This window comes from Chiloscyllium punctatum, chromosome 22, assembly GCF_047496795.1.
Source record: "Chiloscyllium punctatum isolate Juve2018m chromosome 22, sChiPun1.3, whole genome shotgun sequence".
In the NCBI taxonomy this organism is placed as follows: domain Eukaryota; kingdom Metazoa; phylum Chordata; class Chondrichthyes; order Orectolobiformes; family Hemiscylliidae; genus Chiloscyllium; species Chiloscyllium punctatum.
The window spans coordinates 78,180,122-78,206,756 of record NC_092760.1 but is presented as its reverse complement, the minus strand read 5'-3'; the positions used below and the strand labels follow the sequence as shown (position 1 = coordinate 78,206,756).

Here is a 26,635-nt window from a genome sequence, read left to right as displayed (position 1 = left end):
TTTGGAGAAAGAAGTGTTTGAGGGAGACTTATGAGGATGAAAAACCTGCTAATATTTTGTTCCCTGAAAGAGCTGACAGTGCAATTGTGGAGCAGAAACAATTTTAACCAGCATAAGATTGAGGAAATAGTGTTTGAGTAAGATGCGGCAGAAACGTAGGTGGTGCTTCACAGACAGGAAGGGGGTTGAGCCAGAAATGAGAAAAACTATTTTCATACTGATAATGTAGGCATATCTACGGATAGAAGGGACTATCTAAAGCAATTATTTTTGTGATCCTGATGTTTGAAAGAGCTATTTCAGTTGTTGTGTTTTATCTCTAGGGTTCTTTGAATGTTAGCCTTGAATGTAATCGACTGTTTAATTGTGTGTGCTGTGCATCTGATGGTGCTGACTTATTTTTTCAGTAAAAAGGCTGAAGGCTGCTTCGGAGAGAGCAATAACAATAATAATATGGAGGGAGTTGCCAAGATAGCATAGCTGATCGAAGACACAGTGTTAAAAAGTGGTGTCAAAGTTTATTCTTTACACCATCGCAATTCATTTCAGAGAATGTGTCCAGCTTTTCTAACCTTTTGTCAGTGAACTTTTGTTAAGAAAAGTTGGGTTAAAAGGAAGATGTGATGGACATTTTGAACAACTTGAGGATAGACAAGTCCCCCGGGCCTGACGGGATATATCCTAGGATTATGTGGGAAGCAAGAGAGGAAATTGCAGTACCGTTGGCAATGATCTTCTCGTCTTCACTGGCAACTAGGGTGGTACCAGGGGACTGGAGAGTAGCAAATGTTGTGCCCCGTTCAAAAAAGGGAATAGGGATAACCCCGGGAATTACAGGCCAGTTAGTCTTACTTCTGTGGTAGGCAAAGTAATGGAAAGGGTACTGAGGGATAGGATTTACGAGTATCTGGAAAGACACTGCTTGATTAGGGACAGCCAGCACGGATTTGTGAAGGGTAGGTCTTGCCTTACAAGTCTTATTGAATTCTTCGAGGAGGTGACCAAGCATGTGGATGAGGGTAGAGCAGTGGATGTAGTGTACATGGATTTTAGTAAGGCATTTGATAAGGTTCCCCATGGTAGGCTTATGCGGAAAGTCAGGAGGCATGGGATAGAGGGAAATTTGGCCAATTGGATAGAAAACTCGCTAACCGGTCGAAGTCAGAGAGTGGTGGTAGATGGTAAATATTCAGCATGGAGTCCAGTTACAAGTGGAGTTCCGCAGGGATCAGTTCTGGGTCCTCTGCTGTTTGTAATTTTTATTAATGACTTAGATGAGGGAGTCGAAGGGTGGGTCAGTAAATTTGCAGATGATACAAAGATAGGTGGAGTTGTGGACAGTGAGGAGGGCTGTTATCGGCTGCAGAGGGACTTAGATATGATGCAGAGCTGGGCTGAGGAGTGGCAGATGGAGTTCAACCCTGCCAAGTGTGAGGTTGTCCATTTTGGAAGGACAAATAAGAATGCGGAATACAGGGTTAATGGTAGGGTTCTTGGTCAGGTGGAGGAACAGAGGGATCTTGGGGTCTATGTACATAGATCTTTGAAGGTTGCCACTCAGGTGGATAGAGTTTGTAAGAAGGCCTATGGAGTATTATCGTTCATTAGCAGAGGGATTGAATTCAAGAGTCGTGAGGTGATGTTGCAGCTGTACAGGACTTTGGTTAGGCCACATTTGGAGTACTGTGTGCAGTTCTGGTCGCCTCACTTTAGGAAAGATGTGGAAGCTTTGGAGAGGGTGCAGAGAAGATTTACCAGGATGTTGCCTGGAATGGAGAGTAGGTTGTACGAGGATAGGTTGAGAGTTCTCGGCCTTTTCTCGTTGGAACGGCGAAGGATGAGGGGTGACTTGATAGAGGTTTATAAGATGATCAGAGGAATAGATAGAGTAGACAGTCAGAAACTTTTTCCCCGGGTACAACAGAGTGTTACAAGGGGACATAAATTTAAGGTGAAGGGTGGAAGGTATAGGGGAGATGTCAGGGGTGGGTTCTTTACCCAGAGAGTGGTGGGGGCATGGAATGCGCTGCCCGTGGGAGTGGTGGAGTCAGATTCATTGGCGACCTTTAAGCGGCATTTGGATAGGTACATGGATGGATGCTTAATCTAGGATAGAAGTTTGGCACAACATCGTGGGCCGAAGGGCCTGTTCTGTGCTGTATTGTTCTATGTTCTATGTTCTAAAAAAAAAGCAATAAAAAGCTTATTTAAAACACTAGTATTTTACTTGTTAAGTCATTAGTTTCAAGCCATCAAATATTCCATTTAATTTGGTGATGATAATGCATTCAATGAAGGGGACTTTGAAATGTTATTCTGCATTATGTTCTATTACCCTGAAGTATTTATGTAAGTATGTTTTACCCGGGGTAGCACACAAAACAATACTTTTCACTGCATCTCAGTGCATGTGACAGCAAATCAAATCAAATATTAGTTTGCCAGCTGGTTGAAAGTTTTGGTCCATTTGGAAGCTGGCAAAAACTGTTTGCCTTTAACTTGTGTACGATCTGCAGCTTGTGGAATCTTCTATTATTTGAGCATATCTTTAAGTGCACTTCTAGAGTGCAAGGTGGAGGTGTGGAAGAAATCCTGGTTTAATTATCAGTACCCTGAATCACATTATGAGTACTCTTTCCATAGCCAACAAGACCTGGAGTGGGACTTGAACCCAAAGCTGCTGGTCCTGAGGTGAGGACTACCATGCCACAACAACTTCTCGTGAGTCAGTGTCCTCCTCTGAGGACTCTTTGCTGTCGACTTTCTCCACTGCTGTTGCCTGTCTCTTCTTGCTATTTTGTGATCATAATGAGAAAAGATCCAATCTATTGCTGCCAGAAATGTATGATGTTGAGAGAATAGATGGACAATGTGCTTGGAGGATCACTGAGCAATATCACATTAAAATGAAGGTGCACATTTGTGATGAATGTTCACATGGAGATGTGGAAGGGATGGGTGCATCTGCAAGGTGTGTCAGTATACTGAGAAGAGTTTGGAAGACAGCGAGAGAGGAGGTTTGGCTTGAGGTATAGATTAAGGTGTAGATGAAATTACCATGCCCCTTATCTTTTATATCCTGAATAAGTCCAGAAACATCGAAAGGTGCAGAATGTGGTGGAGAAGCAGACTATTACTGCTGAGCCCTAATGCTGTAACTTCTGGCACTGTTAAAAACAGTTTGACAAAGTCTCATCCTCACTTAAAAAAAAATGATAAATATTCCAGAAAAAGACAAATGCAGGTCATTGCCAAGCCTGCCTGTTCTAACTAGTTAAGGTGCCTTGATGAAAATACAGTGGCTGGGTTAAAACCCAATCAGCAAGTGGGGAGATGGTGCCGTAGTGATATTGCAATTGGAGTAATAATTCAGAGGCCCAGGCCAATGGTCTGGAGAAATGGATTCAAATTCCGCTACGCTGTTAAGAAATTTGAAATTCAAGGCTAGCCTCAGTAATGGTGGTAATTGTTATTAAAACCCATCTGGGTCACTCATGTCTTTTGAGGAAGGAAATCTGCCATCCTTATCTCTTCACAATTACATATAACAGCTACATCAGTCAAGGACAGTTAGAGATGAGCAACAAATGCTGACCTTACAAGTGATGCCCACAGACCATTCAAGAATAAACAAAAGTGAATGTGCTGCTTACATTTCTGTTTCACCAGCCACTGCTGGGCTTCCCTGCTATGGGCAGGTCAAAACGTACAAACTCAGCACAGTACCAGATTTCTGTATGTGTTGAAAATCCAATTGGTTAAATTCAAGTTATTTAACCATGCAAAATTTTAAAAATGTATAAAATCTGAACACAATAATTATCCAGGAGGGGCTGTTGTAGTAAAATCGTGTCCCTACCTCTGGACCAGGAAGCCTGAATTTAAGTCTCAGCAGCTCCAGTAGTAATAACATCTATGAAGTGATTGATGAGAAGATGTTTATAAATCATCCAGGTAAATGTTTATAGATCTCACAGCTGGTTACCCCATTTGTCTGCCACTCTTCATAAAGTAAGAATGTAAACTATTTTAAAATTTTGAACAATAATCTAAGATGAAAGATGTACATAGATATGGCAGCTTTCACAATCTCATGACATCCTATGATACTTCATAGTTACTGAATTATCGTGTGAAGTGTATTCATTGCTGTAATGTTGTACACCCTGCAACCAATTCTGCACACAGCAAACTCCAATGATAGTAATGTGATAATAATAACACATTTGAATTTTGGTATCTTTCTCCCCCCCCTCGCTCTCTCTCTCTCTGAGCTTTTTATCTGTCTCCTCTTCTCTCTTTCCATTTCTCGCTCTTTCTTTCTCTCCCAATCTAACTCTCACTTAGTCGGTGTACAAGCACGAATCTTCCCTCTGATTCTGCCATGTGGCCCCATGGGAAGGGTGTTCACACAAGAAATTGGAGCAGGATCGGAGCATGTGGCAGATCTTCATATTTTGATGAAATAATCTAGATATGGCTTCTTGAGAGCCAAATCTGTAGAAATATTACCTTTCAGTCCATGTTGTCAGCAACCAAATAAACAGTCGAAAGCACTGGTTGTCAGCTAGATGCCTATAATTATCATTATTCCAGTCGAGGTGTATGCTTGGAATGATCATCTTCTCACCAGCACACAATAAAGCTATAATAACATGCTGTTTGGTCATGCCTGATTATACAAAAAATCATTGTTGCGAAGAAACCAAGTATACAGAGAATCTACAGACACTGTTATTAGTCTGAGGATTGTTTTTGTTAAATGATTCTCTGCTTTATTCTTTGTAAGAAAATTGAAGGAATAGAGTTCAATTTGCAACAATGAGGCTCATTATTTCATAACAATATGCTGCAGATTTCTGGGTGTTTTTATAGGTTCATTATCTCTCCCAATGAAAGAATTGTGTACTTTTCTTGCATTCTTCAGAGAAGCGATCGTCATTCTTCTTTGTCTTAATAGTGTCAAGCATAAAGGCCTTCAGCTGCAACGCCATTTGAAAATATTGGCCAATTACACAAATTAATTTCCAGAATAGACTTCCTGATGGGGCTATTAATTTCTAGTAGTTAAAGCAAATCAGAAAAGTAAGTATTTTCAAATGGGGCTGTTCGAAGTAGTTGGTCTGGTTGGAATGAAATTGGGTTTGTAAGAAAACCAAAATTGGAACTCACTTGAGATGATGTTTGTGCTAAGCCCAGTTCTCTCAAATGAATAGGTCCTGAGCATTTGACATGTTGTGTTGTATCTAATATTGTGAAGGGCGATGAACATTCTCGCAAATTGTCAGATGGCAGACAACAGCATAATATTTATAGATTTTCTTTTAAAAGTGAGCTAAGCAAAGGTATTCTGTTAGGGATTTCTAGTCATTTCACTGTACATCAAGATATTGTATCACTGTGAAGAGTTGTATATTTGTACATTCCATTAAAAATAAACTACACTGAATGATGTTATCGTTTCACTCAATGCCAGCACAGGCTTAGGAATCTTGTTATGTTTTGCATATTTTGTCATGATGTTCCTTGTACTGTGGTGTGTGTGCTACCAAGACACCAGCTGCATACCCTCATATGGCTTCAGAGATGATGAAATATTTACTTGAAAAGTATTTGGAATGCAGAAAGGTGTACAATAGTATGAAGGCTGTGAACCAGAGTAATGCATTGATGTTCAATAGTGACCTTTCAAAACTATGTGGGTAGTGTCTCTTTCAAATAGCGTTTGATTTCAGTTTGATTCATTAGTAAGAGAAACCAGTGACATATAGGTGAGGATAATCAAATTCAAGTATATTAGATAAGTAACAAATTAACTATGAATATAACCACTATAACTATTATAACTGCTATAACGAGTATACCTGTTAAGAGCTGTAAAACAGTTATTGGAATTTCCCCGACGAAGCTGCCTTTATTGTAATGTTGAAATCTCAATAAAGCATATGAAATTAAAACTGTAATTTTTCCTTATCTGCTCCTCTCTTGCTTCAGTTGTAATGTATCCAGTTATTCCTGATATTAGCTGCTTTGAGTTATCACATCACTTTGAGCATTTTAAAATTGCCTTCACTAAGTCCAGTTTTTTGCAAAACTCAAAATTAAATATCAATAAAGCAAATGTAGAGAATAAAGGAATCTTTTGAGGAAATTTATGTAGATTTTAAGTTAAAAAATTTGATTTATGTGGTTAGTGTTCTGGACCTAAAGACTAGAGATTTTATTTAAAAATGTTTTCCAAACATTCAGCATTATTAGACCTTTGTAGAGAACCATAGCTGTGCAAATGCAGTGTATATACTTGCAATTTAAAATTTCCTGGGGAGTCAAAAGGAACATTTTTTTTGCCCTGCCTCTCACTTTCTGATCTCTCACCTTATGCAGTTCTGGAGACACATGTTAATGTGACAGGCAAAATTTTAAACTTATTTTTCTTATGCAATCAGGTTCTTGATTCTGTATTTTTCCCAGGCATGACAGCAATTTAGTCCTTCATTCACAATGACAGTGGGAAACCGAGGAGGAGAGACTGAAGGATGGCGACTCAAGTTTGGACAAAATGACATCGAAAGTGCCAGCATAATATGTGTTTGAGGTGAAAGATGCTGAGAATAAATGAATGGTGGACGAGAATGTCAACGTGATTTGTAAGGACCCAAAGGAGACACTATATCAAATGAGCAAGAGCTAGCAAAAATGCCAGATAAATTATTATTGTACCTGTAATGAAGAAGACTGGACAATCTCCCAATTGGAACCTGAATTTATTTGGGGTTAAGTAAAAGTTAAAACTGCTCAGTAGAGAAAAACATTTTGAATAAAATTAATTAAGAAGATAAACATGTAGTATATCTGGATAGAATTCACACAAGTGTAGGTAAAGAGGTGAAATCAATCAAATAATTTCCACTATCTCAAAGGATTTCAAGGTTATTATCTAAAGGATAATAAAATACTAAACAAATTTGTTGGTATATTTTGGAAAATTACAATGGAAGTTCTGTAGAAATAATATTTAGATTTTAATAGCTATGCTTTTCCAGCACCACACTCTTGAAAGGGAAATTAAACCAGAAATGTGATGGACCTCAAAGAGGTAATGTATCTCATTGAATTTAGAGTGAAGTTTTGGGAAATTAATTGCTCCACCCACCAATTATTTATGGAACACAAGAGTCTGGAATATGAAGAAAACTTCTGAGGTAGATTGACAGCTGGTTGAACCAGAAGAAAAACAGCGTAGCCTTTTTGTTGAGAGGGTGATGCTAACTGTATGTGTTGGTGATAATTTGAGGTGATGAGTATTTGGGGAGATTCCCATGAGCAGGGAAAACTACCAGCCAGGTATTAAGGAATCCTGAACAAAAGCTGAAATCGCTGGAAAAGCACAGCAGATCTGGCGGCATCTGTCGTGAGAAATCAAATGTAACAATTTGGGTCGAATGACCCTTCCTCCGAACTCTGTTTTTGTTTTTGTTTCTGATTTACAGCACCAGCAGTTCTTTCACGTTTACAAAATTAAGGAATCCTGAATTGGTTGAAAGGATAAGTGAGAAAAGCTTTCAATACAGACAACACAAGACTGCAGAAAGAAAATCAAATATGAAAGTGATTGCTTCTTGTAGCACATGATACACCTAACAATGCAGTATAGGCTGTAAGGAAAACAAATTAATCAACCTGTTGAGTTGTTTTATGACAAAGCTCCAATGCAGATGTCACTTGAATCTGGGCCGTCTGGCTCAGAGGAAGGGACAATATCATTGTGCCACAAAACCTTTTGTTCACATTTGGAAGGAATGTTAACTAAATCTTGGATTGAACTGTATGCAGGAAAAGGGCTCTTTCTCTACTTGGGTACTCAAGACGCTGAGAGAAATTCAAATGTAGTGCTGGTTGGGAAATTGAGAATCTGCAGACTGTCAGGGGAGGAATTATATCAGTAATAGTTTTTTTAAGGAAACAGGTAAATTGAACTCGGAGTTATTCTAAAGAATAACTCCCAATTTGTTCAGTTTGTAGCACAGTTCAAGCTCTAATTAAACAGATTAGTTGGGAAATGAAACCTGATGAAGGGCTTGTGTCCGAAACGTCGATTCTCCTGCTCCTTGGATGCTGCCTAGCCTGCTGTGTTTTTCCAGCACCACACTCTCGAAAGGGAAATGAAACCAGGAATGTGGAGGCCCTCAAAGAGGTAATGTATCTCACTGAATTTGGAGTGAAGTTTTGGGAAAGGCAGGAGTGGCTGTATGGTGAGGGATTGATTGTTCAGAAGGTTTTTAGGATGATAGTTTGGTCTGCTCAGTATTTCACGACATAGAAATTCACTTATTTTTGTGCAATTTATTCATTACAAATCTGTAAACTTTAAAATCAAAACGTCTCCTAAACTGAACCTCCCTTCCACCTCCAAAGTTCTTGAGCATGTTGCTACCTCCCAAGTTTGTGCTATTTTCTTTCCGTGTTTGAATGTCTCTAATCGTGTTTCTACCCTGTTAGAGATCAGAAAGAATTCTTGTTAAAGTGATCAAAACGCCGTACGAGACTGTCAGGAAGGTAAACTTTCTCTCCTCTTGGTGTGGCTTGCAACTTTTGACATAGTTAAATACACCGTTCTTCTCTAAATTATCTCCACCATCACCCATCTGGATGGGGCACCTCACACCAGGTTCTCGTCTAATCTTTCTAATTGTAGCCAGGGCACCATCTGAAATGGCAGTTCACCATGTCTTTCATGTCCTCCCAAGGATCTTTCCTTGGCCCACATCTGATTCTCATCTATAATCTGCCTCTTGGCGACACCATCCATAAACATAACATTTGTTTCCATATGGGGCCTGGTGACTTCCAGCTCTGCCTCACCATCACCTCTCTCAATCTCTTCATTTTCTCTATGTTTTCGGATTTCTTGGCTGATATTGTAACGTCACGGGGTAAATCCTTCTGCGAATTTGAAACAGACCCACAATAAAGCTCACCTCCTCACCTTGTAATCTGTTAAAGTATGAGTGACCAAGAACTGTAAAACTCCTTCTATGCAAAGAAACATTTTAACAATTTACTTAGAAACACAAGAACATTAAACAACAACTGTCTACACGGTAATCCTCCTTTGTCTGATCAATTTGTCTACTCCCACTCTACAACAACATACTGATCCGATAAAACCCCCCAGTTAAGTTTACAAAAAAAAAATCAAATTTCAAAAGCCAGCCAGTTATTGCTGTTCTCTTGGTATCTTTGTCTGCTCTTTCATGGGTCTTTTCTTCGGTCTTCTGCTTCACAAATTTCATAAGACAAGATATTTCTCAGAGAGATACTCTACAGGCCATCTGTGTTTGTTGGTGCTCTATACTGCTGTGGCTAACTGTTCAAAATACCCAATTTTATATACCCCAAAATATTGGACAGTCTCATTGGTTTGATATCATTAAAACAGTGAAATTCAAATTCGATTGGATTTTGGTATCTTGGGGCATAATTTACATTGATTGGCCAAATTCGAATTTGTTGTGTACCATGTCAACTATTTGTGTACCTTCAGCTATTTGTTTTATAACCAAATGTTGCATTTTTAATTTTTTTAGCACACTTTGAGCTTCTCTAGGTCACTGCCAGCTTCCACACTTTCTTAAAGGTACATTATGCACCAAACCTTCAGAACAATATCCTGTAGACAATCGACAATAGGTGCAGGAGTAGGCCATTCTGCCCTTCGAGCCTGCACCACCATTCATTATGATCATGGCTGATCATCCTCAATCAGTATCCTGTTCCTGCCTTATCCCCATAACCCTTGATTCCACTATCCTTAAGAGCTCTATCCAACTCTTTCTTGAAAATATCCAGAGACTTGGTCTCCACAGCCTTCTGGGGCACAGCATTCCATACACCCACCACTCTCTGGGTGAAGAAGTTTCTCCTCAACTCTGTTCTAAGTGGCCTACCCCTTATTTTTTAACTGTGCCCTCTTGTTCGGGACTCACCCATCAGCGGAAACATGTTTCCTGCCTCCAGAGTGTCCAATCCTTTAATAATCTTATACGTCTCAATCAGATCCACTCTCAGCCTTCTAAACTCAAGAGTATACAAGCCCAGTCACTCCAATCTTTCAGCATAAGATAATCCCGCCATTCCGGGAATTGACCTCGTGAACCTGCGCTGCACTCCCTCAAAAGCCAGAATGTCTTTCCTCAAATTTGGAGACGAAAACTGCACACACTGTTCCAGGTGCGGTCTCACCAGGGCCCTGTACAGCTGCAGAAGGACCTCTTTGCTTCTATACTCAATTCCTCTTGTTATGAAGGCCAGCATGCTATTAGCTTTCTTCACTGCCTGCTGTACCTGCATGCTTGCTTTCATTGACTGATGTACAAGAACACCTAGATCTAGTTGTACTGCCCCTTTACCTAACTTGACTCCATTTAGGTAGTAATCTGTCTTCCTGTTCTTGCCACCAAAGTGGATAACCACACATTTATCCACATTAATCTACATCTGCCATGCATCCGTCCACTCACCTAGCCTGTCCAGGTCACCCTGTATTCTCCTAACATCCTCCTCACATTTTCACCCTGCCACTCAGCTTTGTGTCATCAGCAAATTTGCTAATATTACTTTTAATACTTTCATCTATATCATTAATGTACATTGTAAAAAGCTGCGGTCCCAACACTGATTCCTGCGGCACACCACTGGTCACCGCCTGCCATTCCAAAAGGGAGCCATTTATCACTACTCTTTGTTTCCTGTCAGCCAACCAATTTTCAATCCATGTCAGTATTTTGCCCCCAATACCATGTGCCCTAATTTTGCTCACTAACCTCCTATGTGGGACTTTATCAAAGGCTTTCTGAAAGTCCAGGTATACTACATCCACTGGATCTCCCTTGTCCATCTTCAGAGTTACATCCTCAAAAAATTCCAGAAGATTAGTCAAGCATGATTTCCCCTTCATAACTCCATGCTGACTCTGACCTATCCTGTTACTGCTATCCAGATGTGTCGTAATTTTGTCCTTTATAATTGACTCCAACATTTTTCCCACCACTGAGGTCAGACTAACTGGTCTATAATTCTCTGTTTTCTCTCTCCCTCCTTTCGTAAAAAGTTGGACAACATTAGCCACCCTCCAATCCGCAGGAACTGATCCTGAATTTATAGAACATTGGAAAATGATCACCAATGCATCCACGATTTCTAGAGCCACCTCCTTCAGTACCCTGGGATGCAGACCATCAGGTCCCAGGGACTCGTCAGCCTTCAGACCTAACAGTCTCTGCAACACTATTTCCTGCCTAATATAAATTCCCTTCAGTTCAGGTCCTTCAGCCACTATTACGTCTGGGAGATTGTTTGTGTCTTCCCCAGTGATGACAGATCTAAAGTACCAATTCAACTCTTCTGCCATTTCTTTGTTCCCCGTAATAAATTCACCCGTTTCTGTCTTCAAGGGCCCAATTTTAGTCTTGACCATTTTTTTTTCTTTTCACATACCTAAAAAAGCTTTTACTATCCTCCTGTATGTTTTTGGTCAGTTTACCTTCGTACCTTATTTTTTCTTTGCGTATTATCTTTTTGGTTATCCTCTGTTGTTCTTTAAAAGCTTCCCAGTCCTCTGATTTCCCATTCATCTTTGCTTGTTATACTTTTTCCCTTTTGACTTTATATGGTCCTTAACTTCCCTCATCAGCCACGGCCACCCTTGCCTCCCCTTAGGATCGTTCTTTCTTTTTGGAATGAACTGATCCTGCATCTTCTGCATCATACTCAGAAGTACCTGCCATTGTTGTTCCACTGCCATCCCTGCTAGGGTATTGTACCATGGAACTTTGGCCAGTTCCTCCCTCATAGCTCCATAGTTCCCCTTATTCAATTGAAACATTGTCACTTCCGATTCTACCCTCTCCCTTTCAAACTGCAGATTAAAGCTTATTGTATTGTGGTCACTACCTCCTAATGGCTCCTTAACTTCGAGGTCCCTGATCAAATCCGGTTTGTTGCACAACACCAGATCCGGAATTGCTTTCTCCCTGGTCGGCTCCAGCACAAGCTGTTCTAAGAATCCATCTTGGAGGCACTCCTCAAACTCCCTTTCTTGAGGTCCAGTACCATCCTGATTCTCCCAGTCTACCTGCATGTTGAAATCCCCCATAACAACTGTAGTAATATCTTTGCGACAGGCCAATTTCAGCTCCTTATTCAACTTACACACTACAACAAGGCTACTGTTTGGGGGCCTGTAGATAACTCCCATTAGGGCCTTTCTACCCTTAGAATTTCTCAGCTCTATCCATACTGACTCTATATCCCCTGATTCTAGGTCCCCCCCGCGCAAGGGACTGAATATCATTCCTTACCAACAGGGCCACTCCACCCCCTCTGTCAGTCAGTCTGTCCTTACGATAGCACGTATAGCCTTGAATATTCGTTTCCCAGGCCCTGTCCACTTGAAGCCACTTCTCCGTTATCCCCACAACATTGTAACTGCCAATTTCCAAATGAGCCTCAAGCTCATCCACCTTATTTCTAATGCTTTGTGCATTCATATATAATATTTTTAATTTGTTACTCCCCTCACCCTTCCTATCAATCACTATTTCACTTGAACTTAAGGCATGATCCTTTTTTGAATTTTCTGCTCCATCGATTCTGTTGTCTTTCTTGACTTCTCTTGTTCTAACTTTCCCTTTAACTTCCTTCTTAAACTTCCAGTTTGTCCCCTCTCTTCCTCCCCCCCCCCTCCCCCGCCACCCCATCCATTTAGTTTAAACGCAGCTGTGTTGCAGTGGCAAACCTACTTGCCAGAATGCTGGTCTCCTACCTATTAATGTGCAACCCGTCCCTCTTGTATAATTTATCCTTACCGCTAAACATACCCCAGTGATCCAAGAATTTAAATTCTTGCTTCCTGCACCAGTTCCCCAGCCACACATTCAAGTCCATTATCTCTCTGTTCCTGTCCTCTCCAGCCCGAGGAACTGGAAGAAAACTGGAGATAACCACCCTGGATGTCCTGCTTTTCAGCCTTCTTCCGAGTTCTTCGAAGTCCCGCTGTAGAATGTCCATCCTCTTCTTCCCGACGTTATTTGTACCGACATGCACCAGCACGTCTGGCTCTTTACCTTCGCCCTTGAGGATTTCCTGCTCTCTGTCTGCGATGTCCTTAATCCTGGCATCAGGAAGGCAACACACCATCCTCAAATCCTGCCTGTTGCAGCAGAATCCCCTTTCAGTCCCTCTCACTATGGAGTCCCCTATTACCACTGTACTGTATGAGCAGCAAATTCTGCCAATTAAATATTGAGAAAACTAAAGCCATTGTCTTCAGTTCTTTGGTCCAGCAAAACATTTCCACTAAGAAAATTTGTCATATCCATAATGCCTCATAGCAATTTTAATAGATGCACTTTAGAAAGCATCCTATCTGGATGCATCGTAGCATGGTATGGCAACTGCTTTTCCCAAGACTGCAAGCAACTCCAGAGAATCATGAACACAACTCAGTCCATCATGCAAACTACCCTTCCATTCATTCCATCTATACTTCCCATTGTTTTGGGAAAGCAACCAACATAATCAAAGACCCCTCCCACTTAATTTATATGCATTTTCACCCTCTTCCGTTGGGCTGAAGGTATAAACTTTTGAACACCTATACAAACAGATTGAAGAACTGCTTCTTCTCTGCTATTATCATACTTTTGAATGGGCCTCTCAAATATTGTCAGATTTCTCTCTCTGCACCTTCTGTGTGCATAACACTGTATTCTGCACTCTGTTCTGTTATTCTGATGCACTTTGTATGATGCAATCTGCCTGTATAGTACACAAAACAACACTTTTCACTGTACCTCAGTACATGTGATAACAGTAAATCAATCAGCTAATCAATCCCTGCCTCCAACTCCAGTCCTCTTCCTGGTAACTGCCTAAGGTTAAACTAGGCTCTTTGTATCCTTAGTATCAGATCTGACCCCTGCTTGATCTTCTAACTATCTTCCTTTTCCAACACTATTTCCACTTCTGTAATATGAACACTAGATTCTGCCTCTACCTCGTCAGCTCAATCCCTGTTGAAACACTCATCCATGTCTTAATTACCCTCTACTTGAGTATCCTGAACAATGCACTACATAAAGACTGCTTTGAACTGAAGATCATCCAAAACACCATTGTCTTTGTCCTGACTTGCACCAAGTCCCATTTACCCATCACTTTTGTGCTCACTGAGGTACAATAGCTCCTATTTAAGCATCATCTCGATTTTAAAGTGTCCATTTTTCTTCTCAAATATCATCCTCCCTGTCTCAGTCATCTTCTGTAGCCCCATAACTATCTAAGACATTTGTGTTCCTTTAATTCTGGCCCCATGAGCATTCCCAATTTTAAGCACTGCACAGTTAGTGGCTCTAATCTCTGCTGCCCAGGCCGTAAACTCTGGAATTCCTTCTTTAAAGCTTTATATTTTGCTTTTCTCCTTTAAGACACTACTTAAAACCTCTCTGACCAAGCATTTGGTCACGTCCTTATATTTGCCCATGTGCCTCCATGTCATGTTTTGGGTTATCTTTGTGAAACACCTTGGGACGTAACGTCAGAAATGTTTTATATAGATGCAACTTAGTGCTAGAGCATAACTCATCATTTTTCTTGCTAAACCCTTACTGGAGGATGTAGTCCTGACCCTTTTGCAAATGTATACAGCAATAACCAAGGAATGGGCAGAAAGACAGTATTTAGCAGACATAGTTTAAAATTTGCTGCTTACACTCTTCTGTATCAGCAGGTGTGATACTGCACCTGTATAAACTTGAAAGATATATGCCTAATTTGCTTGACTGAGCATTTCACCTGAAGGCAAATATAGCGCAGCTCTCTTTTATCTGTTTCTGTGTGCAACTTCAAACAAGATGTGTGAATTCCCAGAGAAATATCCACCCAGGTTGAAAGAGAGCTGTTTGGAAGTTAGTGGGCAGTAATAAATGAAGCAAATGTGAGATTTTCTTTCTCATCAGGAAAGAGAGTAATATAAGTTCTTGGGGATGGCATGTGTTTAGTTTTAATAGTATGTCAGTGTGTAGGCCAGTTGCAGGGTATACATCTGCTGTGCTCAGTGTGTCTGGAATAGCACCCTCGACTGCTCCAAACAAGCAGAAATTGATGTTTGTTGCACCTGTTTGTTAATTTGCCTCAGGGATCAGTTTCAATTTGCAACATTCTACTTCAGATTGTGAGTTCGTTGACAACTAACTTGAAAGTTTGCCACTTTTAAATGTTCAGGCAAAGCATCTCAAATCAGTCAACTTGGACATGCAAATTAGGATCTGAACAGCTGGTTGTCTTTGCCGCTGGGGCGCTCCCTCCATTGCAGTGGAGGGGCCTACTGAGTTGCAGGCCTGACCAAAATAGGTGCAGTCTCACAGAAACAGGAATGGCCTTATCTGGCCATTAAAATGGCTCATTTGATGGCGCAGTAGGCAGCCAGTCAGCAAGTTTCCGGTAATTCAGCATTGCTGACAGGAGTCTCGGACTTTCTCCCAATGTCTTGATTTCTCTACATTCTCATCTCTTCTGCCTGCCCTTCCCTCACCAATGAACTGGGAGAATTCAACCCTTGGTGTTAGCTTATATGACACCAAGTTGGTTGTTGGTCCACTCAGTAACTCTGAGCACGGTCCTGCTTGAATTTACTCCACTGTAATAAATTTTGAGGTGTTCAGCTCATGTTCATGGGTTTGATTTAAATCAAAGAATATTAGATGCAGAGACACGTAGTTAATCCATTGGATTCCAGTTTATATATACACACACTCTTTAATCTCTTATGGAGGATGAGGCTGATTTGGCTCACATACAGGATCAGTGGATTGGTTTATTTTCAGATTGGTATAGACATTGGATCACAATTCACAATGGAGGGGAAGGTGTCAACATTTAATGCAACACCAAAACAGGGACAGGCACAAAGCAAAGAGATGAGGTCATGAGGGAACACTGGCCTCCCACACATTGGAGGGTGATATCCGTGGTGACAGACATTTCAAGCATTTTATGCTGTCATTAACTCACAGTAACCTTGTGAAACCTTGTGCAAAAGAAATGTTGAGTTGCTGTGAAACTGAGCAATGGAGAAGGAACGTTGTTGGACACCCATTCACCCTGCCTTATTATCGGATTAATAACCAAGGCATTTTAGACAAGATGTAGGTGCTGATGTGGGGCTGGGAACCGAAGTCATCAGGAGAGCAGAAGCTGACATAGCGTTCTTACATTTTTAGCATATTTTCTTCAATGGATAAATTTACATAATAATGGTCAATGTATGAGTTAACTTGCTTTACAGGTCTGGTCCAGGGGCGTGGGATGCACTGCCTGCAACAGTAGTAGACTTGCCAACTTTAAGGGTATTGAAATGGTCATTGGATAGGCATATGGGTGAGAATGGAATAGTGTAGGTTAGATGGGCTTCAGAGATCGGTGGAACATTGAGGGCTCAAGGACCTGTACTGCGCTGTAATGTTCTATATTCTGTGTTCTATGGTTCAGATGATGAATGAAAATTTAGCCTGATGCGTCCTGAGGACCAAGTGAGACTTGTCTGAGGATACCGAACAAAAGGAAGTTGAAGGTTCTGCAGGCACTGGTCACGATATTTCAATTCTCCTTTGATACATGAGAACTGGAGAATTGCAGACATTAATCCTTTGTTCAGAAAAAGGTGTAATAATAATCCAACAATGCACACAATCAGTTTAGTGTTGATGGTGAAAATACTCTTGAAACAATAATCCTGGGCATGTGGAATAAAGATAAATTAATCCGAGAAACCTAATATATATTTGCTCAGGACAAATTGTCATTAATTAGTTGAACTTTTTGGTGAGGGCATAGAGAATTGATGAGGGCAATGTGATTAATGTGGTATGCACATGGATTTCCAAAGGGGTTTGATAAAGTGTCACCTAACAGGAATGTCAGTAAAGTTAAAGGCTATTGAAAAAGGATAATGGCAGCATGGATATAATGTTGGCAGAGTGAAAGGAAACCATGGTAATGATCAGTTGTTTTTCGGACAAGGGAACACAATCTCACGAAGAACGGTGATGGAATTATCACTGAACGAGTGATCCAGAGCCCCAGGCTAATGTTCTAGAGATATGGGTTTGAATCACACCATGGCAAATGGTGAAATTTGTAGTGGTGAATTCTGGAACAGTTATGTTGATTGCCATAAAGACCCTTAACACCCTTTAGTGAAGGAAATCTTCCATCCTTACCTGGTCTGGTCTTCATGTGACTCCAGAATGTGGTTGACCCTTAACTGCCACGTAGATAATTAGGGACGGACAAGGAATGCTGACCTAGCCCACATCCCATGAATGAATAACAAAATAACAGGGGAAGGCTTGAGATGAGAAGGTACTCAAAAGCCAGTTCTTTGGAATTATTCACACAGGCAGATTGTAGAAGCTCAGTCACTGAGTATAATCAAGACAGAGATCAATAGGTTTCTAGCTGCAAAATGATATTAAGGGATATGGGGATAGCGGTGGAGTAGAGTTATGAGTTCAGTGATCAGTCATCATCGAGAATGGCCGAACAGGCTAAATGACCTACATCTCCTATGACACTATCACAGTACTTAAGATTAAACAAGACCACATGTGTATCAAACACACTTTGGGAAATTAGAAGACGAATGGATCTACCGGAAAAAAGAAATGTATACAGAAAGTATTGGGAAGAAAACTCAGTGGGTCAGGCTGCAACTGTGCAGAGAGAGAAATAGTTAATATTTGTCTGGCATTCCATCGGAACTGGGACAAATTAGAGATAGACAATAGCCAATTGGAGCAGGAGTAGGTCATTCGGCCCTTCGAGCCAGCACCGCCATTCATTATGATTACGACTGATCATCCATAGTCAGTATCCTGTACCTGCCTTATCCCCATAACCCTTGATTCTACTGTCTTTAAGAGCTCTATCCATCTCTTTTTTGAAAGTATCCAGAGAATTGGCCTCCACTACCTCTGGGACAGAGCATTCCATGTATCCACCACTCTCTGAAGATGCAGTAGATTCAGCAAGATGTGGATGGAACAAGGACAAAAGAAAGGTCTGTGATAGGGTGGAAGTCAGGAGAGATTAGATGCCAAAAAGGTTAGTCATCTGGGATCAAAAGGAATGATGATGGCACAATAAGCGAGCAGGGCCTCAGCTTTCAATTCGGCAATTTGCAGCATCTGGACTCCACACTGTAGTCAGCAGTTACACACTGTTCCCTCTTTTGGTTTTCCCTTTTCGTTTAATTTCTTTTTAATTCCTTCATGGAACGTGGGTGATGCTTGCTAGGTCAGCATTTCTTGCCTATCCCTAATTATCTCGAGGGCAGTTAAGAGCCAATCATATTGTGTGTGTTAATAGCACATCTGCTCCACATCCTTTGCTCATTACCATTTATCAGTTCTAGGATGGGTCACCAGACCTGAAACCTTAACTCTGCTTTCTCTTCACAGATGCCAGCAGACCTGCTGAGCTTTTCCAGCAACTTCCGTTTTTGTCGCCATTTACCAGTTCTGTTTTAGTTCAGATTTCTGCAGTATTTCGCTGAAGGGAAGAGCTATCCTTATTCTTTAACCTCCCTGCCACTTTCCTCCCCCCCACATGTACTTCATTGTCACCAGGAGTGTTGATGAGTGTAATGCATTTGATGTGGTCTATATAGACTGTAGTAAGGTTTTTGATAAGGACCCGCATGGCTGGGTGGTCAAGTAAAAACCCATGAAATCCAAGGCAGTGGCACATTGGATCCAAAATAGGCTGAGAGGCAGGAAAGGAGAGGGCGATGGTAGAGTGATGTTTCTGTTACTGGAAGTCTGTTTCCAGTGAGGTTCCTCAGGGCTCAGTGCTGGGCTCCCTTGCTGTTTGTAGTATACATTAATGATTTTGACTTAAACATTGGGAGTATAATCAAGAACTTTGTGGATGACATGAAAATGGTGGGGTGATAAACAGGGAGGAAGATAGCTCTAAGCCATGGGAAGATTCACAGGAACTAGTCAGCTGGGCAGGGCAATAGAAAATTGAATTGAACCCAGAAAATTGTGAAGTAATGTATTTGGAGGAGACTAACAAGGTGAGGAATTACATTATAAATGGTAGGACCCTAGAAAATACTGAAGACTAGAGAACTTGGTGTTCGTATTGAGAGACCCCCAAAGTTAGCACGGCAGGTAGATAATGTGGCTAAAAAAGCTGCAGAAAGATTAGGAGAGAAGGCAAAGAAGTAGCAGATGAAATACAATGTGGAAAAGTGTGAGGGCATGCACTTTGGTAGGAAGAATAGAGATATGGACTATTTTCTAAATGGGGAGAACATTCAGAAATCTGGAGTACAAAAGGACTTTGAAATCTTAGTCCAGGATTCTCTTAAGGTAAACCTGCAGGTTGAGTCAGTAATTTAGGAAGGCAAATATAGTGTTGTCATTCATCTCGACAGGACTGGAATATAAAAGCAGAGATGTGCTTCTGAGGTTTTATAAGGCTCTGGTCAGACTATATTTAGAGTATTGTGAGCAATTTTGGACCTGATACCTCAGGAAGGATGTATTGGCCCTGGAGCAAGTCCAGAGGAGGTTCGCAATCCCAGGAGTGAAAGGCTTACCATATGAGGAACGTTTGAGGACTCTGGGACTATACGCAGTGGCGTTTAGAAGGATGAGGGGAGATCTGATTGAAACTTACAGAGTACTGAACGACCTGGACAGAGTGGATGTTGGGGAGGTGTTTTCATTGGCAGGAGAGACGAGGACTGAGGGCACAACCTTAGAATAAAGGGAAGACTGTTTAGAACAGAAATAAAGAAAAACTTCTTTAGCCAGAGAGTTATGAATTTGTGGAATTCATGTCACAGAAGGATGTGGAAGCCAGGTCATTGAGTATACTTAAGACAGAGATAGATAAGTTCTTGATGACCAAGGGGATCAAAGGTTACAGGAAATTGGGGTTGATAAACCTATCAGTCAAATCAAATGGTGGAACAGATTTGATGGGCTGAATGGCCTAATTTCTGCTCTTATGGTCTACATTATAGGAAGGATATATTGTACGAGAAAAGGTGCAGAGAAGATTTACCAGAGTGTACCCTGGGCTAGAGGTTATGAGATATGAGGAAAGATGGAATAGCCTTCCTTCGAACAGGGAAGTTGCAAGGGGACCTGGTAGAGGCGTATAAGATTATAGGGTGGATAGGAAGGCATCTGTTCTATGAGTATAAGAGCCAATAACCAGGGGACATAGACTTGAGGTGAAAGTAGGGCCTAAGGAGAGAGTCAAGGAGAAATATTTTCACTTGGAGACTGCAGGAACTCACTGTCTGAAAGGGTGTTTGAGTTAGAAACCCTTGTACATTTAAGCAGAATTTAGATATTCACTTGGGTTGCTGTAATGGGATTAGTGCAATTAGATCTTTGTTCACCAGTGTGGATGCATGGAGTCAAATAGCCTCCTCCTAAAATCTCCCGACATTTAAACTCCTTCAAAATCTTTATTTTACTTATAATGAGGGTTGGTTAGGTTATTTGGCTGGTTTGTGATGCAGAGTGACCACTACAGTGTATGTTCAATTCCCACACAGGCTGAAGTTGCCACGAAGCATTGCTGCTAGCTTGAGGTATTGAGACCCTCAGGCGAAACTCACCACCAGTTGTCTTTCTCGCTAATGAGAGAATAGCCCGATAGTCCTCTGAAATGAAAGTGACCTTACTTTTAATTTTACTTCTGCCTCCTTCCAACGCCACTTTCTTGTGTATCCTCCTGTCGAATAAAAATTGCCTCCCCCACCTGCTGAGCCCGAGCCAACCAAGTCATTTGCAGCAGCACTTTCATTAATCAACATGGGCAAGTGATATCCTGTTCCATAATTATCACTGAGTGGTGTAAATGAGAACCACACAGATATTCAGCCTTTCCTACTGTCTAAATTGTGTTCAAATTTGCTGGGAGATACTGATAGAAGCTGCAATCGTTTTTCTGGTCCACTGCAGTATATTGTATATGGCATCCAACTGTTAATCATTTCAGGCCCTTTTACAGTGATCTCAGACACCAAGTGATTGAAAGGTAATTTTTAATTTAAAAGATGAGAATGCAAAAATGGAATGTGAAAAATAGTGTTTTTATGTAGTTGTATCTCCATCACCTGAATTGTGTAAATAGTTTTGAACGCTGATTAATGATCATCATTGTGAAATACTTTTTTCATTCTCTATCCACCTGTAAACTTTGTTATTCAGCCGCACCCAGTTCTTTAAGGATCCTTGCTCCCAAATACCAGACATCTGCTTCAGACTGAAAAATATAATTCAGCTGCTCAATGCATGCATTCTTATATCCATATCATCTTGCTTTACTTTTAAAAGCATTTTCTTATAACATGGGACGAGCTGGCAGGAAACATTTTTTATTCTAGTATCATACACTGCGATTAAGTTGCTGCAGGCAGTTGTGTGGAATCTTGATTTAAAAGTGCATTGGCATTTGCTATCTTGGCAAGTAAACAGCAGAAAGCAGGTTCATTAGACAAGATAGAGGAAGGAAAGAATTAAATTACTATCTGAAAATGGCAGAGCTCGCACAGGTGAACAAAATGGATTATGGATTGAACAAATAAAGCAGTTTAGTCCTGAATCCTGAGATTTTCTTTATGCCTGCTGAATGCTGCAATGTATTTAAACAATAATTGTAATTGGTGTGACAAAATAAAAGCAGAAACATATTCTGAAATGTTATTGTTGTTCTAACAATTGGAAATTCATTTATCAAGTTTTTGGCCCCCTGACTGTAGGCTATGGCTCAGTTGGAAGCAGTCTTAACTCACAAGGTTTCGGGTTCATGTCCCACTGCTGCATTTGAGCTCAAATGTCTCAGCTGATGTTCCAGAGCTTTACTGATGGATTGCTGCAATGTTGGTAGTGCTGCCTTTTTGATTTGGTGTTAAACTGACGTTCCATCTTCCTGCTTAGGTGGATGTGGAAGATCCATGATGGTAACAAGGTCAGCCAGGTGGACCACATAGAATATGAGTTTTGTGGTTGGGGCTGTTAGCTTGGTCCAATCATGGAGCCCTGGCTGACAGATATAAACAGGAGTGTACCCTCCCCTTCACTGTTTGATCACGCAGCATTGCCTTTTGATGTGAAGGGCACTGCTTGTCACTGGCCACTCGGGTGTTTCCTTTTTTCCTGGTGGTGGAAACTGAATAAAGATTTGTGCACCTTGTGTCTTTCACTGTGTCTCACACCTGCACACACACAACATGAGTGCTGGGGGGAAAAAAACACTAAAAAAAGAAGAAAATAAACAGGAGTGTCAGAGGGTTCTGTTCAATCTGAGAGCTGGCTGTGAGGGAGCTGGGTCGGTGTCAAGGACTGTCCACATGTAAAGAAAGGGTGACTTTGTTGAGTTATTTCAGGTTCCATGTATTACAATAGGAACATAGGAACAAGAGTAGGCTGTTCAGCCCCTTGAGCCTGTTCCACCATTCAGTGAGTTCATGGCTGATCTGAAGCCTGCTTCCATATATCTGCATTTGGCTCATACTGATCTATACCTTTACCTAACAAATATTTATTTATCCCAGATATAAAATTAACGTGTATTCCAGCATCCACAAAAAAAAGAAAAACAGGAGTGTAGGGGGCAGGACGGTGGCTCAGTGGTTAGCACTGCTACCTCACAGCACGAGGGTTCCAGGTTCGATTCCAACCTCGGGTGACTGTCTGTGTGGAGTTTCCTCCTGGTGCTCCAGTTTCTTCCCACAATCCAAAGATGTGCAGGTTAGATGAATTGGCCATTCTAAATTTCCCATAGTGTTAGGTGCATTAGTTAGAGGGGAAATGCGTCTGGGTGGGTTACTTTTCGGCGGGTTACTGTGGACTGGTTGGGCCGAAGGGTCTGTGTCCGCACTGTAGGGAATCTAAAAAAAAAACAGGAGTGTAGCCGGTGGCTGATGGCTGTCTCGGAGGAAAGTGGACTGGGGAGGGTCAGTCACTACGCACGGTGTCCAGAGACCGGAAGGCCACCATCCATCTTGTAGGAAAGCTGCCCAGGATAATCCAGTCAGTATGCGGGTGACTGGAAGCTGGGTGGTCGATAACCAGCCTGGAGGAAAGCAGGGGAGGGTTGGTCAGCATGCAGGGCAGCCAGACAAGAAGGCTAGCCAAAGACAGTCTGATCAGAATGTGGTGTGGACAGGTGTCACGTGTCTTTTTTTATAGCTATATTGGGCCTGTGTTCTATCCACTGTTTCTGATTTGATTGCACTGTCTTGTCTGTGTTTATTACTGTTATCTATGTGATGAATGGAAGTGGGATTTGAGGTTTGCCCTCATCTCCCTGAAAACTGGTTGAACGGTGGGGTTTGGGGTTTGGCTTTGCTGCCCTTTCCCCTGTATATAGTGTTTTCTTTGTGGGAAAAAAAACAGGTGTGTCAGAGGTTCTGTTCACTTCGAGAGCTAGCTCTGAGAGAACTGATCAGTGTCATGGACTCTCCAAGTGTAAATAAACGGTGACTTGGTGACAGGATACTGGCCTCTGTGGAGTTATTTCTGATCCCATGTCAGTATTTGAACAAGAGCTTTCCCCAGTGTTCTGACATCAGCCCACGGCATTGTTCCAGCGAAGCTCATGCACAAACTTGAGAAATGGCACCTCATCTTCTGATTAAGAGACTTTACAACCTTCTGGATTTAACATTAAATTGAACAACTTCAGACTGTGAACTCTGTTCTGCAGTTTGATGGTCTTTTTTGCCAAGTGCAGATCTTAACCTTGTTTCTCATGCTTTTATTGTCAGATGCAGCTTTTCATTAGGCTGCCATTGACACTCACTCTGGACCAATGTCTTGTTTTTGAAACTATGCTTCCTTTGCTTTTGTTCCATTACATCATTGCCTTTTAATCTGTCCCACCCTTGACCCTCTCTCAGAGCTTCTCTTTGTCCTTCCCCATTCCTGTTTTTACAAGTATAAAATCCGCAGCATTTCTGCCTTTTTTCAGTTCTGAGGAAGTTGTTTTCAAGATGGAACATTAACCCTATCTCTCTCTATCCCCACAGATGCTGCCAGACGTGTTGACCATTTTACACATTTTCTGTTTTTGTTCCAAATTTTATGCTGTAGATGATGAAAGATAAATTTTAAAGTTCACTATCCATGTATTGTCCGCAATTATCCTGCAAATTAATGCACCACCATCTATATGGCACAAGTCACGAGTGTCTTGGAATACTCCCCACTTGCCTGAATGGGTCCAGCTCCAACAACACTCAAGAAGCTTGACACCATCCAAGACAAAGCAGCCTGCTCAAATGGCACCACAAACATCCACTTCTTCCACCATCAATGCACAGGTAGCAGCAATGGATGTTGTTTTATACACTGATATTTTTGTGACAAATTAGGCAGGTGTTTACAAAGGTTTTATTGCAAAATTTATGGTATAGTACAAACATAGGTTTTCACCTTTCTCTTCTGGACCCTTTCCCTTTGCAGGAACCAACTACCCACTGGAGAATAATTCAGCTCTTTATTTTATAAAGGAATCCACCAGCAAATTTACAAATCACTAGAAATCAGCTCTTTTGGAAAATCGACCCATCAGCAGTTAAACACCTCAATTAACAAAGTACAATCACTGTAGCTATAACAAAAAAATTTCAGGAAAGAGGGAAAGAATGGGAGGGGATTTAATCAAAACAATGTTTGAGGGGGAGGTATGAACCCCAGCCTCTCTGGTGCAGGAACTCCTTTTAAAATAAGAAGTCTAGAAAGGACTGACCCAGAGGTTGGGATACAATCATTGTTCCACAAAAGTCTTCAAGAACTCAGCACTCGATATTTTTAAACAACCTGTTCAGATGCGTAATGGCAACATGCCTGGAGCAGTTGAGACTTGAACCTGGATGATCTGGCTGAAAGGTAAAGACAGAACACAGTTCTTGGATATTTTTCATCAAAATCTTCAGACATAGAGTCAATGTTATGACCTCTCTGTGGAACCTGAACCTGGACCTTCTGGCAGAACTCAACTTGTTTTTATAAAAGACCCACCACCAAATTTGTCTGGTTGTCGAATTTTGAAAAAAATTATAAGCAAAAACAGAAGTTGCTCGAAAAAATCTGGCAGCATTTGTGAAGTTTGGAGGAGGGGTTAGTGGACCCAAAACGTTAGCTCTGATTTCTGTCCACAGGTCCTGCCAGGGATGGCTTGGAGGCCCTGGTCATGGCGGATGGAGGTATAGAGGGATTGGATATCCATGGTGAAGATGAGGCGTTGGGGGCCGGGGAAACGGAAGTCTTGGAGGAGGTGGAGGCGTGGGTGGTGTCTCGAACGTATGTGGGGAGTTTCTGGACTAGGGGGGATAGGACAGTGTCGAGGTAGGTAGAGATGAGTTCAGTGGGGCAGGAGCATGCTGAGACAATGGGTCGGCCAGGGTGGTCAGGCTTGTGGATCTTGGGAAGGAGGTAGAACCGGGCAGTGCGGGGTTCCCGGACTATGAGGTTGGAAGCTGTGATGACACTGTCCTATCCCCCCTAGTCCAGAAACTCCCCACATACGTTCGAGACACCACCCTCTTTGTTGGCTATGTAGAACAGTTGATCTTCCGTAATTACACCGGCACCACTCCCCACTTCTTCCTCTGCTACATTGATGACTGCATTGGCGTCACCTCGTGCTCCCGCGAGGAGGTTGAGCAATTCATCAACTTCACCAACACATTCCACCCTGACCTTAAATTTACCTGGGCCATCTCTGACACCTCCCTCCCCTTCCTGGACCTCTCCATCTCTATTAGTGACGACCGACTTGACACTGATATTTTTTACAAACCCACCGACTCCCACAGCTACCTGGATTACACCTCTTCCCACCCTATCTCTTGCAAAAATGCCATCCCGTTTTCCCAATTTCTCTGCCTCCGCCGTATCTGCTCCCAGGAGGACCAGTTCCACCATAGAACACACCAGATGGCCTCCTTCTTTAGAGACCGCAATTTCCCTTCCCACGTGGTTAAAGATGCCCTCCAATGCATCTCGTCCACATCCCGCACCTCCGACCTCAGATCCCACCCCTCCAACCGTAACAAGGACAGAACGCCCCTGGTGCTCACCTTCCACCCTACAAACCTTCGCATAAACCAAATCATCCGCCGACATTTCCGCCACCTCCAAAAAGACCCCACCAACAGGGAGATATTTCCCTCCCCATCCCTTTCCGCCTTCCGCAAAGACCATTTCCTCCGTGACTACCTGGTCAGGTCCACACCCCCCTACGACCCACCCTACCATTCTGGCACTTTCCCCTAACACCGCAGGAACTGTAAAATCTGCGCCCACACCTCCTCCCTCACCTCTATCCATGGCCCTAAAGGAGCCTTCTATATCCATCAAAGTTTTACCTGCACATCCACTAATATCATTTATTGTATCCGTTGCTCCCAATGTGGTCTCCTCTACATTGGGGAGACTGGGCGCCTCCTAGCAGAGCGCTTTAGGGAACATCTCCGAGACACCCGCACCAATCAACCAAACCACCCCGTGGCCCAACATTTCAACTCCCCCTCCCACTCTGC

The 26,635-nt window shown here is 41.9% G+C and overlaps 1 protein-coding gene across 2 annotated transcripts in view; it reads left to right on the top strand.

Moving 5' to 3' along the window:
- cstpp1 (centriolar satellite-associated tubulin polyglutamylase complex regulator 1) overlaps nt 1–26,635 on the top strand; it is a 327,290-nt gene that overhangs the window by 103,523 nt on the left and 197,132 nt on the right. Inside the window, exon 3 of one of the 2 annotated variants that reach the window (XM_072592676.1) lies at nt 24,183–24,412. The exons of the other annotated variant lie outside the window; for it this stretch is intronic. Within the exon in view, the coding sequence (XP_072448777.1) occupies nt 24,405–24,412 (8 nt within the window). The 5' untranslated portion in view covers nt 24,183–24,404. The remainder of the gene's footprint in view (nt 1–24,182; nt 24,413–26,635) is intronic. 2 annotated transcript variants of the gene reach the window in all.